Raw genomic sequence first — 23,106 nt, 5'->3', positions numbered from 1 at the left:
GGCGACCACCTTCTCCTGCCCCCGGAGAGTGGCCAGGTAGCAAGCCCTGGCTACCTCTGGGTCGCCGTGCACCTCGGCTATCCCCCCGGGAGTGGGGAACTTGACGCTGAGGTGAAAGGTAGAGGGAATAGCCCGGAGGGCGTTCAAAGCAGGTCTCCCCAGGAACACATTGTACGGGGACGACTGCTTGACCACCACGAAGTTAACGGGAACGGTCCGACACTTGGGGGCCTGACCTACGGTGACCATCAGGGTGATCATCCCTTCCGGGCTGATGGGTGGTCCGGTGAAGCCCACCAGAGGTGTCCGGACCGGGGTGAGCTGGTCATCCCTTAATCCGAGCTCCTTGAACACCCTGTAGAACATGATGTCGACCGCACTACCCTGGTCGACGTATACCTTCTTCACCCGATAGTTGTTGGTGACAATGTCTATCACGATGGCCTCATGGTTCCCAGAAGCTAGGGGGACCGCATCCCTTGGCCCGAAGGTGATCTCCTCGTCCATGCGCAAGCGCTTCAAGGAATCGTCGCCTTCGGGGGGTGGTCGCTTGTTCTTCCGAGCTGCGTGGCTGTCCCCCCCTGTGGGACCTCCGGCAATGGTGTTTATCACACCCGCCAGGTTCTGGGTGTCCGGGTCGGGAGAGTGTCCCCGAGGAGCGTCCCGCCGCTCTGAGCGGTCCCGACGCCGTCCCTCGTGCCTGTCCCCGTGGTGGTTGCGCCCGGGCTCCTGGCCTGGTCGGCGCACGAACCGCCCTAGAAGGCCTCGCTGGATCAGGTCCTCTATCTCCTTACGCAGGGCCCAGCATCCCTCCGTGTCGTGTCCCACGTCGCGGTGAAAGGCGCAGTACCTGTCCTGGTTCCTTTTGTTTCGGGGCGTCCCCATTTTTGGCGGCCGATCCCCTAGTCCTTCCGCCTCCATAACGGCCAAGATCTGAGCTCTGGGTCGTGTTAGAGGGGTGTAGGTCTTCTCGGGGGGTGGCAGCAGAGCAGGGGCCTTCTCCTTCGAGAGCCGGTCGAAAACGTTTTTCTTGGACGGGGCGTCCTTGTTCTCGGGGAGGTTTGTCCGACCTCTCCGATCCCCAAGCTCCCGATCAGACTCCTTCTTCAGACGGCCTGCCTCCTCCGCATTAGCAGCCTCGTGCGCCCTGCGAAGGAGCTCTTCCAGGTGCGCGGGAGGCTTCTTGGCCAGGTCGTAGAAAAACTCTTCTACCCTGAGTCCGTTCGTGAAGGCAGCCATCACCACTTTCTCATCCCTGTCTCTGACCTGCAAGCTCTCCGCATTGAAGCGGGTCATGAAGTTCTTCAGCGACTCGTCGGGCCGTTGCCTGATGGACATCAGGTGGGTTGCGTTCCTTGCGTATACCTTCGAGGAGACGAACTGGGCTGCAAACTGCCGGGCCAGCTCGGGAAAGCTCCGTATAGATCCCGGTTTCAGTCCCTGGAACCAGAGCCGCGCCTTCCCCTTTAGGAACATAGGGAAGGTCTTACAGCGAACCTCATCCGCGGCGGTTTGCAAGCGCATATGCGTCAGGAATACCGAGAGGTGGTCTTCCGGGTCTGTAGAGGCATCGTACATCTCGATGCTCGGAATCTTGAACCTCCGGGGTAGGGGGTAGTCCTCTATCTCCCGGGTAAAGGGCGAGGTTGCATAGTTGTTTTCGTACGGCCGGGGCCTCAAGATCTGCTCGAACTCATCCCGAGCAGGGTCCAGATAAAGGGGGTCGCGGGGCCGGCTCTTGACAGACCGAGCAGGGGAACGCTCGAACCCATTCCGCGCGGGTTTCCTCGGAGAGGGGTCTCTGGGGTGACTCCTCGCGGACCTGTCGCGGGAATAGCTCTCGCTGTCCCCGACCACCGAGGCTCGGGGGCGGGGAGGAGTCCGGGGTCGCTTCCTCCTAGGGGGTTGGTCCCGCGACTCATCCTCCGAAGGATCAGGGGGTAACTCCTTCTCCTTCCCCTTGGCCTTGGAGATCTGTGCACCCCCAGCCCCCCCTCCTTCCTTCGCCTGCCGAATTATATCCTCCACCATGGGGAGATTCTCCGTCACAAACTGGAAGATCGGGCTGCTGCCAGGGGTCTGGGGGCCAAGGCCCAGCTCGGCCATTCCTGGGCTGCCACGTGTCTGGGCCCGGAATGGGGCCTCTGCAGGTATCATTAATTATTTTATGTATTCTTATTACTGTCTTCATATGTAAATATGTATTTGCTATGTTAAATATATATATATATATATTTATTGTAGTACTTGAGGATATTATAGATATTATCAGTTTTTCATTCCCATTTTTAGATACTAATAATTGCAACCATTGTAATCAATTTTTAATTTTATATTTTCATTATGATAGGTACAATTAAATATATTGGGTCGCAGGAGTATGAATTTAGAGGTTGGGTATGGGGGAAGGAGGGAGAGAAGAAAATGGTGAGGAGTTGAAAAGTGACGAGAAAGGTTGAAGAAAAAATACGGGTTACAAGGATGGGCGGATAAGAGAGAGAAGATGAAAGGGGATTGTAGGGATATGACAGAGATGACAAAAAAAAAAAAAATAGAGAGAGTGGTACCATATAGAAGATACAAAAGTCGTAGGAGTCATCTCATGAATAGCTAGCAGATAAGAGAAGAAGGAAATGATGGTAATTTTTAATAATTTTGAGAACTCTAAAAACATACATTACATACATTTTTTTAAAATATTACATACATTTTTTTTAAATATATGTTAAAGTTTATGAAAAATGCTAATCTAAATGTAGTCAACAATTTTAGCGATACAATACAGGAGAAACATTTTTTTTCTAAGAAAATAAATTGGTTATAATTATTTTTTATATTATAAGTTTTGATATATGGGTATAACATAATATATTTTGTCGAGTACTGATAAATTGGTTTTTTTTCAAGAAAACTCTTCTCACCTTACCATCCAACCTAACTCTCTCCTTAAATGTGTTAACAATTCCTCTATCATGTTAATCATTCTAAATTAAAATTCTTTCAACATGTTAAGCATACACTTCTTTAAAATTTTTAGTATATATGTATATATATATATATTATTCTGTACCACAATATATAAATATGTACAATATTATTTTGATTTGCAATATAATCCCGTGCATAACACGGGTCAAAATACTAGTATATATATATCATTCACATGTATCTCTTCCTTTCTTTCTATATATATACGAATTAATTTTCTATACACTGATAGTATATACACTTTCATTATTAGATGCATGATACAATCTGAATTTGAATTTGAAACTCAAAATTTGCATATATGTTATATATTCAATCGTGATAGTCTATATCCTGTCAATATATAAAAGATTTACTCTATATATGTTATGTATATGTGTGTGTATTTATGTCTTTTATGTTAATTATGTATTTACACTTTTCTTGAATCTATTTAAACAATCTTGAAACTAATTGAAAAGAACCACAATGAAAAAAATGGAATTACATGTAGTTTGTCGCTTTGTAAATGAGGGAGCAATTTGACAAAAAAAAAAAAAGAAAAGGTTTAGCAACTAAATACACATCGTATTTGGTGAAACAATACTAAGACAGCGAAAAAAAAAAAGGATTAAGGATTCAGAAGTAAAAACAAATTTGCAAAGTTGAGATCAGATATAGCGACAAGACAAGTTAAGCTGCTCGCCATCAACTTGTTATAAGACGGAATTCAAGTCGAGGTCTAGCTTTGATAAACTTGATCAGCTAATGTATGCTCATCCAATATACTACTCCCTCCGTCCCGTTTTGTTAATCTTGATTTTTTTTTTCACACAGATTAAGAAAGTGTAATTAATTTGATTGGAAACATAAATTTAGATTACTAATTTTCTAAAATACCCTTATGCTAATCACGAAGAGTGCCAATTAATATCAGTTACAGCTAATGGGTTAATATTGGAAAAACTCAATGTATTCAATGTAGTGGGTTAGTATTTAATAACAATGTATTAATAACAAGATATTTAATAAGGGTATTTTAGATAATTTGAGAGATTACTATATTTCTTAATGGGAAAGTGGACTACAATTTGGGACAGACGAAAAAGGAAAACAAGACTATCAAAGTGGGACGGAGGGAGTATATAGTATGTGTGTAAAAGCTTTTAGTACCCCAAAATTGCATACCTGTACGCAATTGTAAAGACATTTGATTTGTTTCCATAATTCCTATTTTATATATTTTAGTGTTTTTGGGGATTGGAGCTAAAATCTTATAAATGGTTGTCGTCGCTGTTGTTGTGTGGGCGTGGTTGGGTCTGGTGCGGAGGTCTCATTTGGATAATTCTTTTTTTTTTTTTTTGGGGTTCCTGTTTGTCTGCCATTGGGTCACCAAAGAAAGCATAATAAGCCCATTTGTTGATTTTTGCATTCATGTGAATAAGATTGGGCTACAGCTCGCCAAACAAGGACACTTTAGCAATAGTAATAGGATCATTATGAGGCCCAAATTACAGCAGGAGAACCTGTTTGAGCTCTACACCAAAGGTAAGAGCTCCAAACAAGTAAGAAGCCTCTGCGGGCACCGAAAGGAAGCAGGCACACCACAGACCTTCCTAGCCCCTCGCTCTTCGCGGCTGTGCTCCACAACACAGCAGTCAGCACCACCTTCTGTCTGATGAATCATCAATTTTCTGGTGGCAGAACCGCAGCGTAATTAGCCAGACACCCCCACGATAAAATGTAATTAGTCAATACAATTATCTCTGAATGGTGTAATATTTTATAAATAAATCATAACTCATTATTAGTTGCATCTACAATCTCATACGCAATTATTACGTATGCTGCTGTCTACATGAACAGTAATTGAATATCACACAACACAACTGTTGTTAAGTTGTATAAATAGTTAATAGTGAGTTATAAGTTAATCATGAGTTGTGAAGTTCAGGTTCCCACTAAGCAACAGCAGAAAAATACCATCTGTGTTCATAAAAATGCCAAGCCAAACAAGAGGGAAAAAAAAAAGGTGTATTTCTTTGGGCTAGGTGATGCAATCGTTCATCTATTTATTCATGCATTTTTTTGGTGCCAGCAGTCACATTTTTGTAGTAATTTGATTTCAGAATACCATACAACTCCATTTTTATTTATTTATTTTTTTTGAGGGGGGGGGGGTGTGGTGGATGGGAGAGGGACTGAGAGAGATAGAGACAATTGTCATATTTATGATACGAAAACTTGGCACTATTATCTACCACACCACAAGAGAATAACCCTTCTTGGTGTTCGCCAGCTACTGGTTTACGAGTTTCTGTGTGATGTTCTGTACGTATCAATTCTTTGCCAGAAAAACATCAGGTAATTAATTTCTTTTTTTTTAAAAAAAAAAAACTGTGATACTGCCAAATTTACTTATTTAGTTAAACAGGCCATTTGAATAATATGTTGCATAATATATATTTATCAAAATTTATTTATTTATAACATCAACACATCTTTAACATATAAGTTCTTGTCGGACTCTTCTTCTTCTTTTTTTTTTTCCCCAAGAAATAAGTTTAATTTCTTGTCTCACTGATCCTTGTTGGCTTCTGGATGAGTAAGACATTACCCTTTTATATATTTGGCTCGTTTGAGCCACATGATTTCTGTGGAGTACATTACAAACTTTTACGAAGGCCAAAGCATGAAAAAGGAAATTCTGTTCATTCTTTCCTTTTGTATCAGCGAGTTAGGCTGCATTATTGTTTGTTACGTCTGGCGAGGGAGAGCACAATGATAGAGTATTAGTAGCGTAAAAGCAAGTAATCTTTCGAACACATTATTATTATTATCATCCCCAGAAGAAAACGAAAAAAGAAGAAGAAGAAGCATGCGGAACAGTTTTCCGGACTCCTTGCCTTTGGCAATGGGCATCGGCAGCGCTGCAGTAAATAAGAGTTTCGCTTCGCAAATAAAAGTTGGCTTAGGGGAAGTAAAACACTAGAATCCTTGTGTTGCGACAGATTACTTAAACTAATTATACAAAATTTTTAAAAAATTTTTTTTTTTTGAGGAGGAAGAAGGCAAGTAATAATGGTGACAAAACCATGGAAGCGGGATGTATCCTCCATAAGTTGAAAGGGAATCTTGGGTTGTTTGTTTTTTTTTTTTTTTTTGGTGGGGGGGGGGGGGGTGGGGGACCGAAGAATGAATAGTAGTTCTAGGTAGAAGAGAACACAATTTACCGGCAATCATTGAGAGCACCAATTAAGATGGCGGGGCAGAGTGGCTTGCACATGACAATGAAGGCTGTCTGTTGCAGTGTTGTTTCCTAACCATTCATAACTATACTCTAATAAGAATAATAAGGATAGAGTATTATTGCAGATTATTGAAGGATTTGCAAGCCACCGGGTGTAGAATAAGGCCAGAAGATTCTTCTTGTGATTTGGCACGGCTGCTGCTCCTACGCATAGATTCTTCATCAACTTATATCTGATATTGCCATGCACTTGCCACTCTCTCATCTCTATCATGCCATTTCTAAAATGCAAATCATTAAACTGATCACTCCTTCGTATTACTGTGTCCTCCGGAAAGAAGATATAATTGCCTCTTCCATAAGATTTTTGATGCATTTTTTGAACCATCTTAAGCACAGAGTATTAGTATGTTACACCATCATCATCATTATTCTTAGTACTCCTACCAGCCAAATACTCGATCACAACAGCAACTCGATTTTGTCGAAGTTGGAATCCCCCAGCCAAGGTCACCACCCTGAATCCATAGTAATTAATGTAGATGCTGCTAAGCTTTCACGCTCGCTCACTCTGCTGGCTGCAACATTTCTTATTGGATCGGTGAATGAGACATACGCACGCCACCACAACCGCAGCTAACAACCATTGAATTGGAGAGTGCTGAGCACCTCCGAAAAGGATCCAAGCCTCACGCCTGGATGCACTGGCAAAGGATGCCAGAAATAATTAAACCAAGCATGTTCTACAAGTTTAGTACTAGTATATTTAATTAGTAGATTAGACCTGGGGTCAAAATTGGTTTAGGAAGTAGAATTAGTGTAGGTTTTAGGTTGGTGATAGTAAAATTTGATAAAGAGAGAGTAGAGTTAGTTTTTGTTTCCCCCATAATGCCTTGTCGCCGATTATCTTGAATAAAGGGGACCCGTAGCTGTTTTTTGCGTTTGGATAGGGTAGTATTACTTGAAATAATTACCATAACATTTTTTGTTTGTGATGTAATATAAATGTGGTAAAAAAATGATTAGAAATATAAAAAGTGATCCTCTGTTTTTAAATTTACGACCAATTATTGTCAAAGAGATCCCAAAAAGTAGTTAGGACATCAAACACACGGCAGAGGTAAACATTGCCACAGTAATAAAATACAACCGGCGAGAGAGAGAGAGGCTGGGGGGGGGGGGGGGTTCAAATTAATAGGATGATGATGATCCTCTCTCGTTTCAGCAAATTCTACAGGTGGTGTGATAGTGTCGAGTTAAAGTAATATAATACAAGTTTGGTGCAGTTTAAGGTTTGAATGAATGGTTAACGAGTCGAGAGTAAAGTAGCAGTAGTACTACATTTGCGATTTGTCCCATGAAACGCAACCCCGGAGGAGCCAGTGAGATGCGGTTTGTGGTGTTGTTCCTGAGAATTCGCCGCTGTTTCCTTCTCCGGGGCGGAGGGGAGCAAGCAAACCAATATGACTGGATTGGCATGGATAATTTTAATGGGTTTGCTTCAGGTACTGGCAACCCGCTGGTCCGTTTGCAACTCTAGCTCACTAAGCTGCGGTCTGAACCTATCCCTCCACATATCCCGGCCACATCCAAACCCACCAGTTTCCCGCCGTCGTACGTCCACCAAAACCAACTCATCGGTTAACCGGTGAATCTGGAGTGCCCCCCTGAAATTCCCGTCCTGCCCCTCCAATCTCACCCCGAACCCTTTGCCCTTCCTCGTCAGCCTCACCCTCTCCTCCTTGGCCACCTCCTCCACCCTCTCCAGAATCCTCTCCGGAGGCTCCGCCGACACAAACCTCTCACCCTCGACCCCCTCATTGCTGTCGCAGAACAAACCCGACAGGTCGAAGCCCGTGGAGAAGGAAATGATGTCGAAGGCATTCAGGAAGCCTTTGTTATCACTGACGTTGCGATAACCGTCAGCGGGGTCGGGGTCAGTGTCCTTGAAGAGCAGGTAGTCCAACTCGGGGTCCGTCGGCGAATAGCCGCATTTCCTCTCCTTCAAGAAACCGCCCCTCTTAACCCAGGGATCGTTCAGGATCTCGTCCATCGTGATCCGGGTCTCCGGGTTTTTGTCCAGAAGCAGCGATAGCAAGCGTTTCAAGTCCGGGGACGTCCACTTGGGGCATCGGAACTCGCCTTCGTAGATTTTCCTATACATTACCATGAGGTTGGTGTCGTTGAATGGTAGGTAACCTGCGTTCAGGACGTAGAGGATGACCCCGCACGACCAGATGTCCACCTTCGCCCCATCGTAGCCTTTCTTCGCCAGGACTTCAGGCGCCACGTAAGCCGGCGTCCCGCAGAGGGTGTGCAGGAGCCCGTCCGCTCTGATCTGATCCGTCACCGCGCTCAGGCCGAAATCCGTTACCTTTAAGTCCCAGTTCTCGTCCAAGAGCAGGTTCTCGGGCTTCAGGTCGCGGTGGTAGACCCCCCGGGAGTGGCAGCACTGCACGGCGGAGATTAGTTGCTGGAAATAGCGACGGCTGAGGTCTTCGCTGAAGCGGCCTTTGGCAACCTTGGCGAAGAGCTCACCTCCTTTGGCGAACTCCATCACCAAATAAATCTTGGTCTTGGTGGCCAGGACCTCCAGGAGGCGGACGATGTTGGGGTGGCGCAGCCGGCGCATGATAGAGATCTCCCGCTTCACGTGCGCCCTGAGGTTTCCTTTAGCAACTTTGCGCTTGCTGACGGCCTTGATGGCCACGTTGTTGCCGGTGCGGATGTCCCGGGCATGGTACACCTTGGCGAAGCCCCCGCATCCTAGGAGTTTCCTAACCTCATATTTTCCGAACAGGCTAACTTCCCCTGGCGGGCAATCTCCGCCACCGCTCCGCTGCTGCTGTGTTATTGCTCTTGTAGGAGTTGTTGCTGCTGGCAATGCGTAGCCATCGTCATCTTCCATCTCTGGCTCACTGTATATTCTTGTTCGCCCGGATTTCGTGTGGGTGGCATCAAATCTTTGGTTTTGGATACAAGTGGAATGAATCGGAAGAGAGGAGGCAGCAGGTTCTGGGATCAATCAGTACTGTCTTTTGAAGGCAAATCAGTGTGTGTCTGAGGGTGCAAGTTCTGGGATCAATAGTGTGGTAGTAATATCAGACGTAAATTAATTTTTGAATGACAAGTTTGACTAGACTGTTTTTATGATTTTTCTTCTTTTTTTTTTTTCCTTCTGAAGATGCATGGGTGGTTTGACAGCCCAATCAAATAAGGACCTGATTGGGTACAACAAAATCGAGAGACTGGATTGGCTAAATTATTTGCGTGGCTCAATCAAATGGGAACCTGATTGGCTACAACAAACTGTTGTTGAAGGATTATATTGGTTAAAATTAAAATTGAGGAGCGATTTTAGCTTCAATGAATAATTGAAGGACTATTTGTGTCATTTACTCTATTTAGATGAGGCAAACTAAAATATTTTTTTTTTTTTTTCAAAATGAAAATATTTTTTTCAACAAACGACATGATAAGAAATCATTATACATAAATTTTGGGACCATGAGATTCAGTTCAACAATTTTGTTGTTCTAATCTTGGGTGCTCTCTGTCAATCAATTCGTACACGTTTAAGTTGAAACTAAAAATTGATAATTATGGGTTTTTGTTTAGAAGAAAATTAATTGATTTTTTCAACACGTTCATTCACACGTTGATTTCTTTTTTTTTTTTTTTTTTTTTTTGGGGTTGAGGGAATCAAATGTGCTACTCCATTTTTGAAGTGGACATAAAGATAAAGATAAAGAAAAAGGGTCGAATTGCCCCCGCAAGCTATAATAACCGGTCCAACCAGATATTTGCCACATGCTATAATAATTACCACATCACCATTTTCATGATCGCATCGCAGGTCCGTACATCGCCCAACACATACAACAAAGCCGGCGGGAGGATGGATGGTCAAATCATTTGTCTAACCCGCGCAGGGTTTTGTAAGCTTAGAACATTGACCGTACATACTGACCGTCCTTCAGGTACACCGCCAGGGCAGTAGTAGCAGTAGTAGGTATTTTTCTTCAATTGAAGTTGGCTGCTAACAAAAGAAAAAAGTTGGCTGCTTAAAAAATCAATTTATTACTACTATGTATCAAAAAAAAAAAGGAAAGAAAAGGCTGCGTGCTTTGAAGAAATTCTCACCGACCCAAATTTTGAAACGTGGGTTGTTGAGGCGAGGGGGGGTTTAAGAACATGAATAACGAATGAAGCATATCAAAGCGGGGGTCTTATTCACGCACATACTGACGGGCGTTGTTCCCTCCGGCGGGCAATACGACATTTCCAACCAAAAAACTAGTTAGGGTAGGATAGGATGTGATTGTCTCCGGGACGATGAGGACCCCTACCTACGTCCTTCGGCAACTCTGGGCCACGAATCCAAACGCGTATTTTATTCTGATTATTCCATTCCACGCACGTACGATTGTATTCATCCTTTAATTGCAAAGCTGGAGGTGGAGGTGGTGGTTCCCAGAGGATGACGTGGTGGAGAGGCGGGGTGAGGTGACCGAACACCCTGAAAAGTACTACATATATCATCTAAAAGGAATAATTTCATACGCCGTGAGGTTTTTAGCTATTCTGATTAGTTCTCTTCACGTTTTAAAAATTACATTTAGCTCTCACGATTTGACATTTTAAAAATCAAAATTTAAAATAGAGTAAAAAAATTTAATGAACATTCTAAAATGCTCTTATCTTATAAAGTTTTATTTGTTCTTCTAAACGATTGCAAAGTAATTTAACACAGTTATAAAAATAAAAAAAAAAGTGTCAAGTTCTTCATGCCAATTTTTGTTATTTAATAATCACCTATAACAATAAATCTTTTTTTTTCTGTAATAGGCTATATTTCATAGTACTCTATTGTTAATAGGCTATATTTTAAGATAAAGAATAAAGTGCTATCTTTATTTTTTAAAACTTTATGGACTCCTTTTTTTTAAAAAAAAAAAATAGAGTTTGTGGACTAACTTAGTGATAGAACTACCATGGTTTGGTGGTGATACTGGGTTATTGGTTTTTTAAATTATTGTTGATTCATTCTTATTTTTGATGCAAAGAAAAGAGCTACAAAAAAAATTATATGATGTTAAAAATTATTTAAAAAATTATAAACACATCCTTTGCATAAACATGGCAATAAGAGAGTTTTTATTAAAATATTAAGGTTAGTATTCTCATTTTAAATGGGCAAGACAGGTAGGCGTAATTTTTGAAACTTTAGAGGAGCCAAGTGAAATTATTAGAAACTTTAGGGAAGGCTTATGAAGTTATCCCTTTAAAAAAAAAAAAAAAAAAAAGCAGCACAGTTCCAAATGTATGGATAAGTGTGTTTTTTCTCTTCCTAGCACCCAAATTATTAACCGCAAATAAAAAGAAAGGTGCAAGAACAAGGCGATAATGAGATGAAGAAGACGACGACAATGACGAGGGATGGTGGTCCAATGGCTCGGATTATCTCATTAGGCCCAATTCAAAGCATTCCGGAGGAGTCCATACAAGATAGATCACTTTGTTCTTTGGAAGCGAAGTCAGTACAAACGACTCATAGAAAACTGAAAAACAAAATGATGTTGTTATTCACGAGCCCATTAGAAGCCCAATAGAGCCACTGTATCATATTCATGGATAGGGTAACAAAGAAGTTGCTTAGATCTCCAGAGCCTTCTTCTTCCTTCCTGTCTACTCTTTTTAATTTATTGTGAAAGACCAAAAATGTGTTCAGCCCGAGGTAGCGGGGGAGACATTGGAGGCAGACAGATATTTGGGTGATGGACCAGATTTGTAGGAGTTGGTGACGCAGGCCATGAATATCACACAGTCGTGCTTTGTTGGGCTCCAACCGGCTCTGTAATATGTATTTATCGGTTTAATTGAAGGATAAATTTTACCAACACTAACAGACAGTGTATACACTATCACCAATGGTTAGATTCATGACACATACATATATAAAATTTGAATTTCAACAAATTTAAATATTGTATAATTATCTGAAGAAGCGCTGAACTTCCCCGGACCGAGCTGACCTGACAAGTTTGGCGCTCTGATGGAAGAGCTGGTTCCAAGCCTGCAAAACAAACAAGGATGAACTAGCAAAAGGGGCCCGAGGGTTGTCCCCGAGGGCACTCCGACGGTCAAGTTAGTTTTCCGGTAAGTCCAGTTCACGGGAGTAAACAGTCGAGAGTCGTTCGCCAATAGCGAGCGTACCTTTTTTTCCTTGATGTGAGTTACCTTTCATACCTGTTAAGGGAGTCCGACCTCCGTACGTTTCGGGACTTGCCCAAAATAGCCCACATCCCGCACTCAGGGGGATTCCCCCGGACCTCTGTGAGATGGCCCCCAGGTCCTTCTGGAGCCCTAGCGGTGGCGCGGCCCAGGGCGGCTGATAGAGGCCTAAGGTCGAGGCCCAGCTCGGTCGCACCTGGGCTTCCACGTGTCCCGGCCCAAGATGGGGCCTCTGCATTATCATTAATGCAAAACTGATTATACTGAAAAGTTGCTAATGTAAATCAAGTGGTTTAAAATCAGCCACTTGCACTCAAAATGAGCCCTAACAAAGACCGTAAAACTTGTCCGATTAAAACAGATGCGGCAATTTTTTTTTCCGAAATCAGAATGAAACACACACACCCAAATAATATCAGACACGCAACAGGCATCAGCAAACCGACCCAAAGGCAACCTAAGCGGGACCCACGTAGCACACACGTCCAGCCAATTTGTGATAGGACGGTGCACCCATAAAACTTAAATTCAGGGTAAATACCCCACAATCTACCGATGTGGGATGGTGACCCAACCCCCTCCCGCGCAACATGCACCACCCATGGTGAGTAGTTTTGGAGTTCAGGCAATTACATGACGAAACTTTTGGAGTTGAGGACACGTATCATTTCCGTAGTGAGCTTTTTATTTATTGTTTTCCACTGGGTCTCTCTCAGCATATGCCAGCTGTGAATTATTAAAATTAACTTTCCATTTCATTCTATGTACTAATTAAATTCACATACAAGTACAACTTTTCTGATTATATTGCGTGCGCGCGCCCACAGATTCGTCTATCCTGGAATTTTTTTTATAAAAAAAAAAAAAACCAGAAAAAACAAAAAGGAAGAAGCGCTACAGTACTTGGTGGCTGCGTCGGTATTAGGAGTGGAAATTACCTAAAATTAGGCACTTCTCTACAATAATAATAATAATAATAATAAATTGGGGGTGTTAGGGACAGGAGGTTGGTGGAGGAGAAGAATAGGCAGAGGGGGAAGAAAGAATTACGTGCCATCTAATCAATTATGGACGTGGTTGGTTACAACAAACTTGAACCAAATCAAAGTCAATTTGGTTTTCGTCGCACACAGTACTATTGCTATACAATTTGGTTTTATCAATTAACTTTATTTGACCTTGGTATCATCATCATTATTCATTACCTTGTTGTTATCATGTCATGTCGACTATCTAATTGAACCGAAATATTTATTTTTTATTTTGTTCGGGCGCAATCCAGAGTGCGTCGAAAACTACTAGTACTATTACATTTCCAGAGAAAAAATTTTGAATGAAGGATTGGGCTCTTTGCGTGTCTTGTTTGGTCTCTTTACACAAGTCCAAACGCTTGACTCTGTATGGAGCTTTGACCAACAGCTGCCGCAACTGTGTGTGTGTGTGTGGGGCACACACGGCCGGCCTGTAAAAAAGAAGCCATGTGTGTTACTTGAAACCCAACACAAGCCAAGCAGCACTACAAATAATAAAGTACTAAAAACAAGAAGACGCTGCATGCTCCAAACTATGATTAGTGCAGCCAGAGAGTTAAGAAGTACTCTATTTGGGCGGGCCGGGGGCGATAACAATTGAGGCGGAAGAAATTAAAGCCTAATCTAATGAAACGGATAGAGCTTAGTAGGACTAGTTAACAATGTCTAATGCCTAATCTAATGCCAAAACATGCCAAGACGTTTAAGTTAACAATGTCCTCCTGACTCCTGAGATGAGATGGCTGCTGAGTTGATCATATACTAGCACTAATAAGTTTTGTTTTATTAGTATATCAACTGCATTTCCCTTCCCTTTTAGCGGTAAGCCAACCATCCATCCATCTACCGTGAGACTCAATCCTCCTTCAAAAAGCTTCTATTCCATTTTTTATTGTTATTATTATTAATTAATTAATTTCACGAATATTCGGGGAGCAAATGCGATTCATAAGTAGCAGCAGTCAATTTATTATTTTCTTTCAAAACAAAAAAAAATAATCGATCATAATCCCCATCCCACGGCACAATTCAAATCGTCGTGTGTCCAGAACCATCGTCATGTGACTCTGTCCGCTCACCAGCCGCCGAAAGCTGACTGTTAAAACATATCCAATCCTCTTACGTACGTGCTGCATACTTTTCTAGTCCCGCTCTCGCCTGCTTTTGAATTTCTCAACGAAAATCTATCTACTCTTTTTTCCAGTAACCGAAAAAAACACACGCGCACGTGCTGACATTATTGAAAAAATAAAAATAAAGGGTGAATTAAAAAAAATTACTCCCTCTGTCCCGAAAACTTTGTCGTGCTTTGGGAGCTAAACTTTTTATGCACAGTATTAAGTTTCAGATTTGTTTTCCGATTTTGCCACTAGAATGTGTGGTCATTAGTGGTCAAGAAGACAAAAATGACATGTGGGGCCAAAGCTACTTACAAGAAATGCAATCCGCCAACAGAGAGTGATTCTCACGCATCACTTTAAACCTTTTGTGTATCTCATGGCTGTCTTGCAACTTGAGTTGAGAGCAAATGAAAATCAAGGGACCCCACTAATAAAAGTAAAGAATGAGGGAATCTTGAAGGGTAAAAATTGAAACAAGAGAATTTTTGTTTTCCATTTTGAGTATGTGACAAACATTTTGGGACAGACCAAAATGGAAAGTATGACAGTTTCAATGGGACGGAGGGAGTAAAATATTGCACCAACACAATTAAAATGTAATATCTATCTAACAATAGTTTGAAATATGACGGAATGTGTCTATCATTCAAAAACTGTCTTTTCTCGAAAGATAGATAATGAAAAAATAATAAAAATTTATATTAAAAAATAAATGATATATGAATAAAAATGAATGTAATTAAATGTTGTTAAACTGAAATACCTACAAATATTATGCATTCGATTTGATAATCTTGCATGACTATGCGAACACTCTTCACACCAATCAACTTTTAGTACAAAAGCCAAATTTGGTAATTTAATTATTTCTGTTGAATTTTGTGGAGTGCGTACTACAGATGAAGATGCACGATCTTTGCATGAATTGATTCGTTGGTTGAACAACCTATCACCATTGTCCTGAGCATTAAGTATGTGCGAAATTCAAAATTAGTTTAGCAACCTACCATCGTTATTTTAAAAAAAAAAGATAGGTGGCAACAAATGGACAAAATAAGAACAAATCTTTTAAATATTCGGTATTTTGATGTGTTATTATTCTTTTGTATTCATGATTTTTAGAGTTGTAAGATTAAATATTATTATTGATTCGGAAATGCTGTATTGTTCGATTTGCAAGTCTATTTTGTATTCAATATATTTTAGAGTTGTAAAATTAAACAATATTATTGATTTGAAACATATTATAATTTATGTTTTGCAAGTCTATTTTATATTAATGATTTTTTAGATTTGTAAGATTAAATGATACTGTTGATTTGATAAATTTTGTATTTTTTGATTTGCAAGTCTATTTTGTATTAATGATTTTGTAGAGTTGTAAAATTAAATAAAAGTATTCAATTTAAAACTATTGTTTTTTTGGATTTGTCAATCTAAATATTTTTTTTCTTTTTCTTGGAAAAAAATATATTACCTTGTAAATCTGACCCTATGTTATAGATTAACCGGTCACTAAGTAACCATTCAAATTGAGGAAGGGTATGGTTAGCTAAATTATAAATGAATTGATTATTTGATCCGTGAGCACCCTTAATTTGTGTACTTAAGATCATATTTAAAAAAAATTAAATATAATTACATGAGAAAGGTATGAGAACTTACCAATTTATTCTGCTATAACTATGTTAGCAGGCATAGCGTCGTGCGTGCCAATTTGTTCTGCTGTAACTATGTTAACAGGCACAACGTCTTGCGTAGCAGGAACAAATTCTTTAGATGAGTTTGCATAATTTTAAAAATTCACAAACATTATATCATAAACAGTAAATATAGAAATAAGGCGTATAAGTTACATTAATAGTGTTGAAAATGCAATGGTAATGGTTAATTATGTGTTAAAAATAAGCGAGAAACCTAGATCTTACTATCGTTATGGCCATCACATGGCGACGTTGGTGTGAGGGGAACTTCAATAATTGCTGAGTCATTATGTATTCCATTTAATATTATGTCATGTTAATAGTTGATTTAGCAAGATAATGCAATAAAAAGTGTAATTGCAAGATGAGTTTGACGATATAAGAAATTTTATATTCACCATGATCACGCTGGATCACGGGTGATATCGATGGCTGTCGAACTTGAAGAGAGGTAGAATTTTCATTTCTTTGATCTAGAAATGCATTAAAATATATATTAAACTAACAATCAATAGTTTTTGTATTTGTTTTAAATGTAATGATGTGATACATTGTATGAGAATTGTTAATCAAAGAAATACAATAGTTAAAGAAAAAATAGCATCAATGGTGGGATATACAATTTTATTTTAATCAAATGAAAATTAAGTACCAATAGAATTGTTGTTAGCACCCACAGTTAATACAGTAATCCCTATATAAATATATTTTGGTACATGTAGTAACTTGAAATACATGGCTAAAACCACTAACATGTACGTGGCTAGTAGTTTGTTTTCATATATTATTGTTGGGGTATATATTTTTGAAAAAATTAAATTTGAAAGGTTAAAAAATAAATTATGAAGATTAACTAATATATTTCTTTTATTCTGTGCGTTGGAAATGAATTAGTTATATTAGTTACATAGAAAAAGGTTAAAAATTTAAAAAGTACTATTTTAGTATCTAATCTATATTGTATTTATGTATCTTATCTAAACCCTTAACATATATTAAAAATTTTGAACAAAGCTCCAATAAAAAATATCTAAAGAAATACTAAAGCACAGCAAGCATCTAATGGTACCCTTCTCCGCTTCTCGTACAATACATATAGATGTAAAAATATATTTCATTAATTTCTTATCCAGACAGAAACTATTCATTAATGTTTATGCTCAGACTTCAAGGACATATTCTTAACTATCGTTGAAAATATATGTTACATAAGAATATACGTTTGAAAGTTTTGAAAACTAAATATTGTAGCCATGGGTGGAAAAGATATAAGCACCAGGCAACGATTTAATCTTTAACTAAAATAAAAAAAGTTTTACTTGGTTATAGTGTTTTAAAAGAGGGATTGGTGTCTTCATAATATGAGCTGAAGCGACTTCTCGCTTTCTAAAGTGATAGGTAATAGGAAAAAAGTATGTATGTATACTCATTGTAAAGTTGAATTATAACTATGAATAACATAATTAAATTTGGACGAAAATGCACTTAAAAATTTGTTGAATTTGTTACATATTCTTTTTCTTTTCTTCATATGCATTTTAAGATGCTAATATTTCCAATTTTTAAATTATAAAAGCTGTCTGTTGCGTCAACCATGCATTTTCCTTTTTTAATGTTTTTCTTAGTCTCTCGTTAGTTTTTATAGTTTCCTTATTAGATGATTAAGAAACGTGAGGGAAATGTGGAAAAAATGTGAACATAATTATAAGATTTGTAGTATATTCAATAATTTGATACTCAAATCATCGATGAGGTAAAGTTTGTCTAAATAAGTTTTACAGTGCCCTAATTCCTTGAAAAAAAAAAGCTAAATAGTCATAATTCACATCGCAAGTTATGGCAACGTACTAGTGACATCTAGGTTAAAAATTTTTTGGGTCAAAATCTAGTTCTAATTGGTTTTGCTGTTTCTTGATTATGTTGTATACTTTCGAATTAAAATTGTATTAAAATAGCATGTGAATGCGCATTTGTTTTTAATTAAGGAGTAAAAAGGATTTAAAGTATAAATAAATACAAAAGTATAAAAAAGATTTAAAGTATAAATATATTTAACGATTTATGAAGTAGATTATGGGAAAGTTTTAAATTTAAAATTTGACTGGTGATAGGGCTGATTATAACCCATTACTTTTTATGTATTAAAATAAATACAAAAATCTATAACCCACTACTTGTTCCGTTCTTGGGATCTTTTTAGGGTTAAATATATTAAACCCCTTAACTTTACATTTAGTTGCACTTCACCCCCTCAACTTTACATTTAATTGCACATTTGTGATTTTTTCGAAACGTGACTGTAATTTGCAAAGCTCATTTGTAGGGGTGGTTATAGGATTAATTTGGTGAAAAATATTTCTTGATTATAAAAATGTAATATTGCATTAAAATAGTATACGAATGAACATTTGTTTTTAATTAAGAAGTAAAAAAGATTTAAAGTATAAATAACAAACCATAAATAATTTATGAAATAGATAGTGACAATATTTTAAATTTTAAATTTGATTAGTGATAGGATTGATTATAACCCACTACTTTTTATGTATTAAAATAAATATAAAAATCTAAAAAAAAAAATGAGAAGTTTGAAATTCATTGAGAGGATCTTTGCTAAAAATTCCTTGTGCAATGCATATAGAAATAGATCATCGTATGTCCAGAACCATCATCATGTGACTCTGTCCGCTCACCAGCCGCCGAAAGCTGACTGTTAAAACATATCCAATCCTCTTACTTATATGCTGCATACTTTTCTAGTCCCGTCTCGCCTGCTTTTGAATTTCTCAACGAAAATCTAACTAGTCAGTTGCCCAATTCATTAAACTCTAGTTGCTACTATATTTTTTTAACACAACCCAACACAACGCCCCCTTCCAACCACTCGCTCGCTCGCTCGCTCACTCACTCACTACTATCTGGTAAAAAACTGTTGAATAAATACTCTTAGTTGCCACACTACCTGGTAAAAATTGTTGAATTGCAAGGGGACTCCGTGTATTTATATATATCTATTATATATACTAGGAAAGTTAAATTATTTACTGATGTCAAACAACTCGTTTGGCAAGTCAATTACTTAACCCAAAAAAAAAAAAGGAAAAGAAAAGAAAAAGAAAAGAAAAGGAAGGGCAGCAAGTTGAAAGTAGTTGGTCCCCATAGGAGGGAGGAGTAGTATACAAATCATTTGATTCCCCTCCGTTTCCGTGGGCTTTCCCTTCCCTTTCCGCAGTCTTCTTCACATACGAATTAGTAGTAGGAACTAGGAAGCAAACAGAAGGTCAATCCACCAAAAAAAAAAAAAAAAATCTTTCAGCACCGGCCCTCCCCCTCCCACCGTTCCGTCAATTATTAGCCATCACTCGTATTCTAGCTTAATAATTAATACACCACGATTCTTTTTGTTTTCAATTAGTCTCCCAAATTACTGGTGCTAATTTACTTCCCATCTTCCATTTCATCATCATCTACTTCTTCTGCAATCTTGGCATGCACGAGTCTGCGCACCATCACCCCCGGCATAGTTATTAATCCTGATTCTCTCTGTCGTTATTCAACAATTTACTGATGGCAGTGTCGCCGGACGTATTCCCGCCAAGAAAACGGCGACAGCCAGCCCCCCCTCCGAGTTTCTGCTCATCAGACGAGAAGCTGCTCCTCCAATCTCTGCTGCTGGTATCCCAGGAAATCTGCTCCTTACGCCCCCTTGGATTCCTGCTAAAGCGAAACACGTCATCCATCATCAGAAAATCGAGGCTGCTCTCCATTGTGTTCGAGGAGCTTCTCCGCCTCACTGTTTTCCCACCCGCTGCACTCGTATGTTTGGAAGAGTTGTACATACTTCTTACAAGAATCAAAGCCTTGGTGGAGGACTCAACTAGTACCATTAATGATGATGATGATGACGATGACGATGACGATGACGATCATCATCATCATAACAAAAATATTCCTGCTAGCAGCAGCAGCAGCAAGATGTGGCTCCTCTTACAGCACGAATCCATCTCAAATTCTTTCCACGACCTCAACCTCAACCTCTTCACCATTTTAGACATTTTCCCCTCTCAAGAATTGGATTTATGTCAAGACGTCCGAGAATTATTGGCCCTCCTCAGGAAACACTGCTTCGCTGAAAAGGGGCGAGCCTACCCTGCAGACTCCCCCGACGCCCATCTCCGAATTCAACTCCTTGACATGTTAGACAGCATTCACCGAGAAATCATCCCCGACCCTTCCCACCTCGCCCACATCTTCCGCAGCTTGGGTCTAGCCGATTCCACCAGCTGCCGGGACGAAATCGATAGCCTCCAACGACAACACCACCTGCTCCAGCTTCAGGCCGACCGCGCCAAATCCGCAGCCGACATCACCGCATTGATTGGGCTTGTCCGCTATGCCAAATGCGTACTCTACGGAGCTTCCGCCACCCCTGGCCGCAGCCCTAGGGCCACGCCGCCAGCCCACGACGACCTCAACATCCCGCCCGACTTCCGCTGCCCCATTTCTCTAGATTTGATGCGAGACCCTGTGGTGGTGTCCACGGGACAAACTTACGACCGCACCTCCATCGTCGCCTGGATGGAATCCGGTCATAACACGTGTCCCAAGACTGGTCAAAGCCTGACCCACGCGGAGTTGATTCCCAACCGGGCGCTCCAAAACTTGATTGCCGCGTGGTGCCGCGAGCAGAGGATTCCTTTCCTCCCAACCGGTGCCAATCCCAACGAGTCGTCGTCGTCTTCTTCGTGTGGCGGAGCTCCGGCTGCTCTCAACAAGACGGCCCTGGAGGCCACCAAGATGACGGTGACGTTTCTCCTAAGCGAGTTGACGGCGTCGCAGGCGGTTGAGATGGCGAACCGCGTGGTCCACGAGCTCCGCATCCTTGCCAAGGCCGATTCGGACAGCCGCGCCTGCATCGCTGAGGCCGGAGCCCTGCCATTGCTTCTCAAGTTTTTAGGTTCTGAGCAGCCCAGCCTGCAGGTCAACGCCGTCACGACGATTCTGAATCTCTCCATTCTGGAGGCGAACAAGACGAGGATCATGGAGACGGAGGGAGTGCTGAACGGCGTGATTGAGGTGTTGAGGTCGGGTGCCACGTGGGAAGCGAAAGGGAACGCCGCGGCCACTATTTTTAGTTTGACAGGAGTGCACGCCTACCGAAAGAGGTTGGGAAGGAAGGCGCGGGTGGTGAAGGCATTGGTTGACTTGGCGAGGGATGGGCCCGGGGGATGCAAGAGGGACGCCATGGTCGCAATCTTGAATTTAGCCTGGGACCGGGAGGCTGTTGGGAAGTTGATTGAGGCCCGGGTGGTGGACGTGGTGAGGGTAGTCATGGGTGAGCTACCGGAAGAGGCAGTGACCGTCCTGGAAGCGGTGGTGAGGAGGGGGGGATTGACGGCAGTTGCGGCAGCTTATCATGTGGTGGAACAATTGGCGGGAGTGCTGAGGGAGGGGAGCGATACTGCCAGAGAGAGCGCGGCGGCAACACTGGTGAACATGTGCAGGAAAGGAGGATCGGAGATGGTGGGGGCACTAGCAGCAGTAGCGGGAGTGGAGAGGGTAATCTGGGAAGTAATGGGGATGGGAACGGGAAGAGGTAGGAGGAAGGCTGCAACTTTGCTGAGGATTCTTAGGAGATGGGCAGCCGGATTGGATGAAGCTGACGAAACATCGTCGACTAGTTACTCAGCTGTGAATATCTCCACTTCTTCTTCAACCAGAGGGATAGTGTTGCCGGCTAACTCGCCCACCGTTGAATCACTAGGCCAATAGTCCTGTCCTTATCCACCCATCCCAATGTAAAATTGTCTTTTTCTTGATTTCATACATAAATTCTTTTGTTCAAAGACAAATTCAATGCATATTTGTCACAACTTTTTTCGTTTGAGAAAGGCAGCCAATCATCACAGGGGAGTTCGGGAGCAATTAATCCTCATTTTTGAGTTCACTATTTCGTCACGTGTAACTGTACGCGGGATAAAAAAATAATTAAAAATATAAAAAGGTGAATTGAGAAATGTGTTTACGATGCAAGCGAAATATTGGGTCTGTTTGAAAGGTCAAGTTTTTTACAAGTTTGTATACTACTAGTTTTTTAACAACTTTTGCTACAGGAACCCAAAAAACTTCTCAAAATTTTTTATTTACACACTTCAAAATACCCAAAACACACAAAAAAAATTCCATTCCCTTTTTTTCTTCTTCCTCCCCCCATCCCAATCGACCACCACCTTTGCCGCCGTTTCCTTTTTTTTTTTTGCCTTTTCCCCTCTCCCCGCCATCTTCCCCTGCCATCCTCTCATTTTATCCAGTTTGTATGACCCATTTTTTTTAAAAAAATTCCTTTCCCCCACTTCTCCCCCATCACCCTGCCCCTTCCCCTCTGGCCGATCTGGTAGTGAGGCTAGATCGCACCGGGGAGGGGGATTTCACACAAGATTCTAGCTTTCCGGTTCCATTGCCACGGATCGGAGACTGATTCAGTAGCGGTGTAGTTAATTCATCTGCGCCATCTCCATGTTGCATCGGAGAAGCCGCTGAGTCTTCGCTACCGCGCATCACTACATGACAAGACGGAGATGATGCAGCAACCGAGTCGGCTGCGCCGCGCAAGGGAGAGTCAAGCGACTGCCTCTGCGGTGGAGAATCATGACTGAAAGGCGGCGATCGGTGAGGCGAGCCGCAGGTAGATAGTCTGGCGCCGGAAGATGAAGCCTAGCGAGGACGTTGGTGATTGCCTTTCCATTTCAAGTGCGACAATGAGAAATTGTAAAGCGGCTGAGATTTCGTCGGCACCGTCG

General features: G+C 41.0%; 2 protein-coding genes across 2 annotated transcripts; one reads left to right on the top strand and one right to left on the bottom strand.

Moving 5' to 3' along the window:
• Positions 1–7,312: 7,312 nt before the first annotated feature.
• Positions 7,313–9,431, bottom strand: LOC113691507 (CBL-interacting serine/threonine-protein kinase 14-like). The gene has a single exon (XM_027209662.2). It carries the CDS (start codon positions 9,123–9,125, stop codon positions 7,719–7,721), a length of 1,407 nt encoding a protein of 468 aa, XP_027065463.1. The 5' UTR covers positions 9,126–9,431; the 3' UTR covers positions 7,313–7,718.
• A 9,996-nt stretch (positions 9,432–19,427) lies between these two features.
• LOC113694308 (U-box domain-containing protein 16-like) lies at positions 19,428–22,158 on the top strand. Its single transcript, XM_027213225.2, has one exon. It carries the CDS (start codon positions 19,874–19,876, stop codon positions 22,076–22,078), a length of 2,205 nt encoding a protein of 734 aa, XP_027069026.1. The 5' UTR covers positions 19,428–19,873; the 3' UTR covers positions 22,079–22,158.
• The last annotated feature ends 948 nt before the right edge of the window (positions 22,159–23,106 follow it).

This window comes from Coffea arabica, chromosome 6c (assembly GCF_036785885.1).
Source record: "Coffea arabica cultivar ET-39 chromosome 6c, Coffea Arabica ET-39 HiFi, whole genome shotgun sequence".
In the NCBI taxonomy this organism is placed as follows: Eukaryota; Viridiplantae; Streptophyta; class Magnoliopsida; order Gentianales; family Rubiaceae; genus Coffea; species Coffea arabica.
The sequence above is the reverse complement of the archived record's forward strand: the minus strand, read 5'-3'. Positions and strand labels throughout refer to the sequence as shown.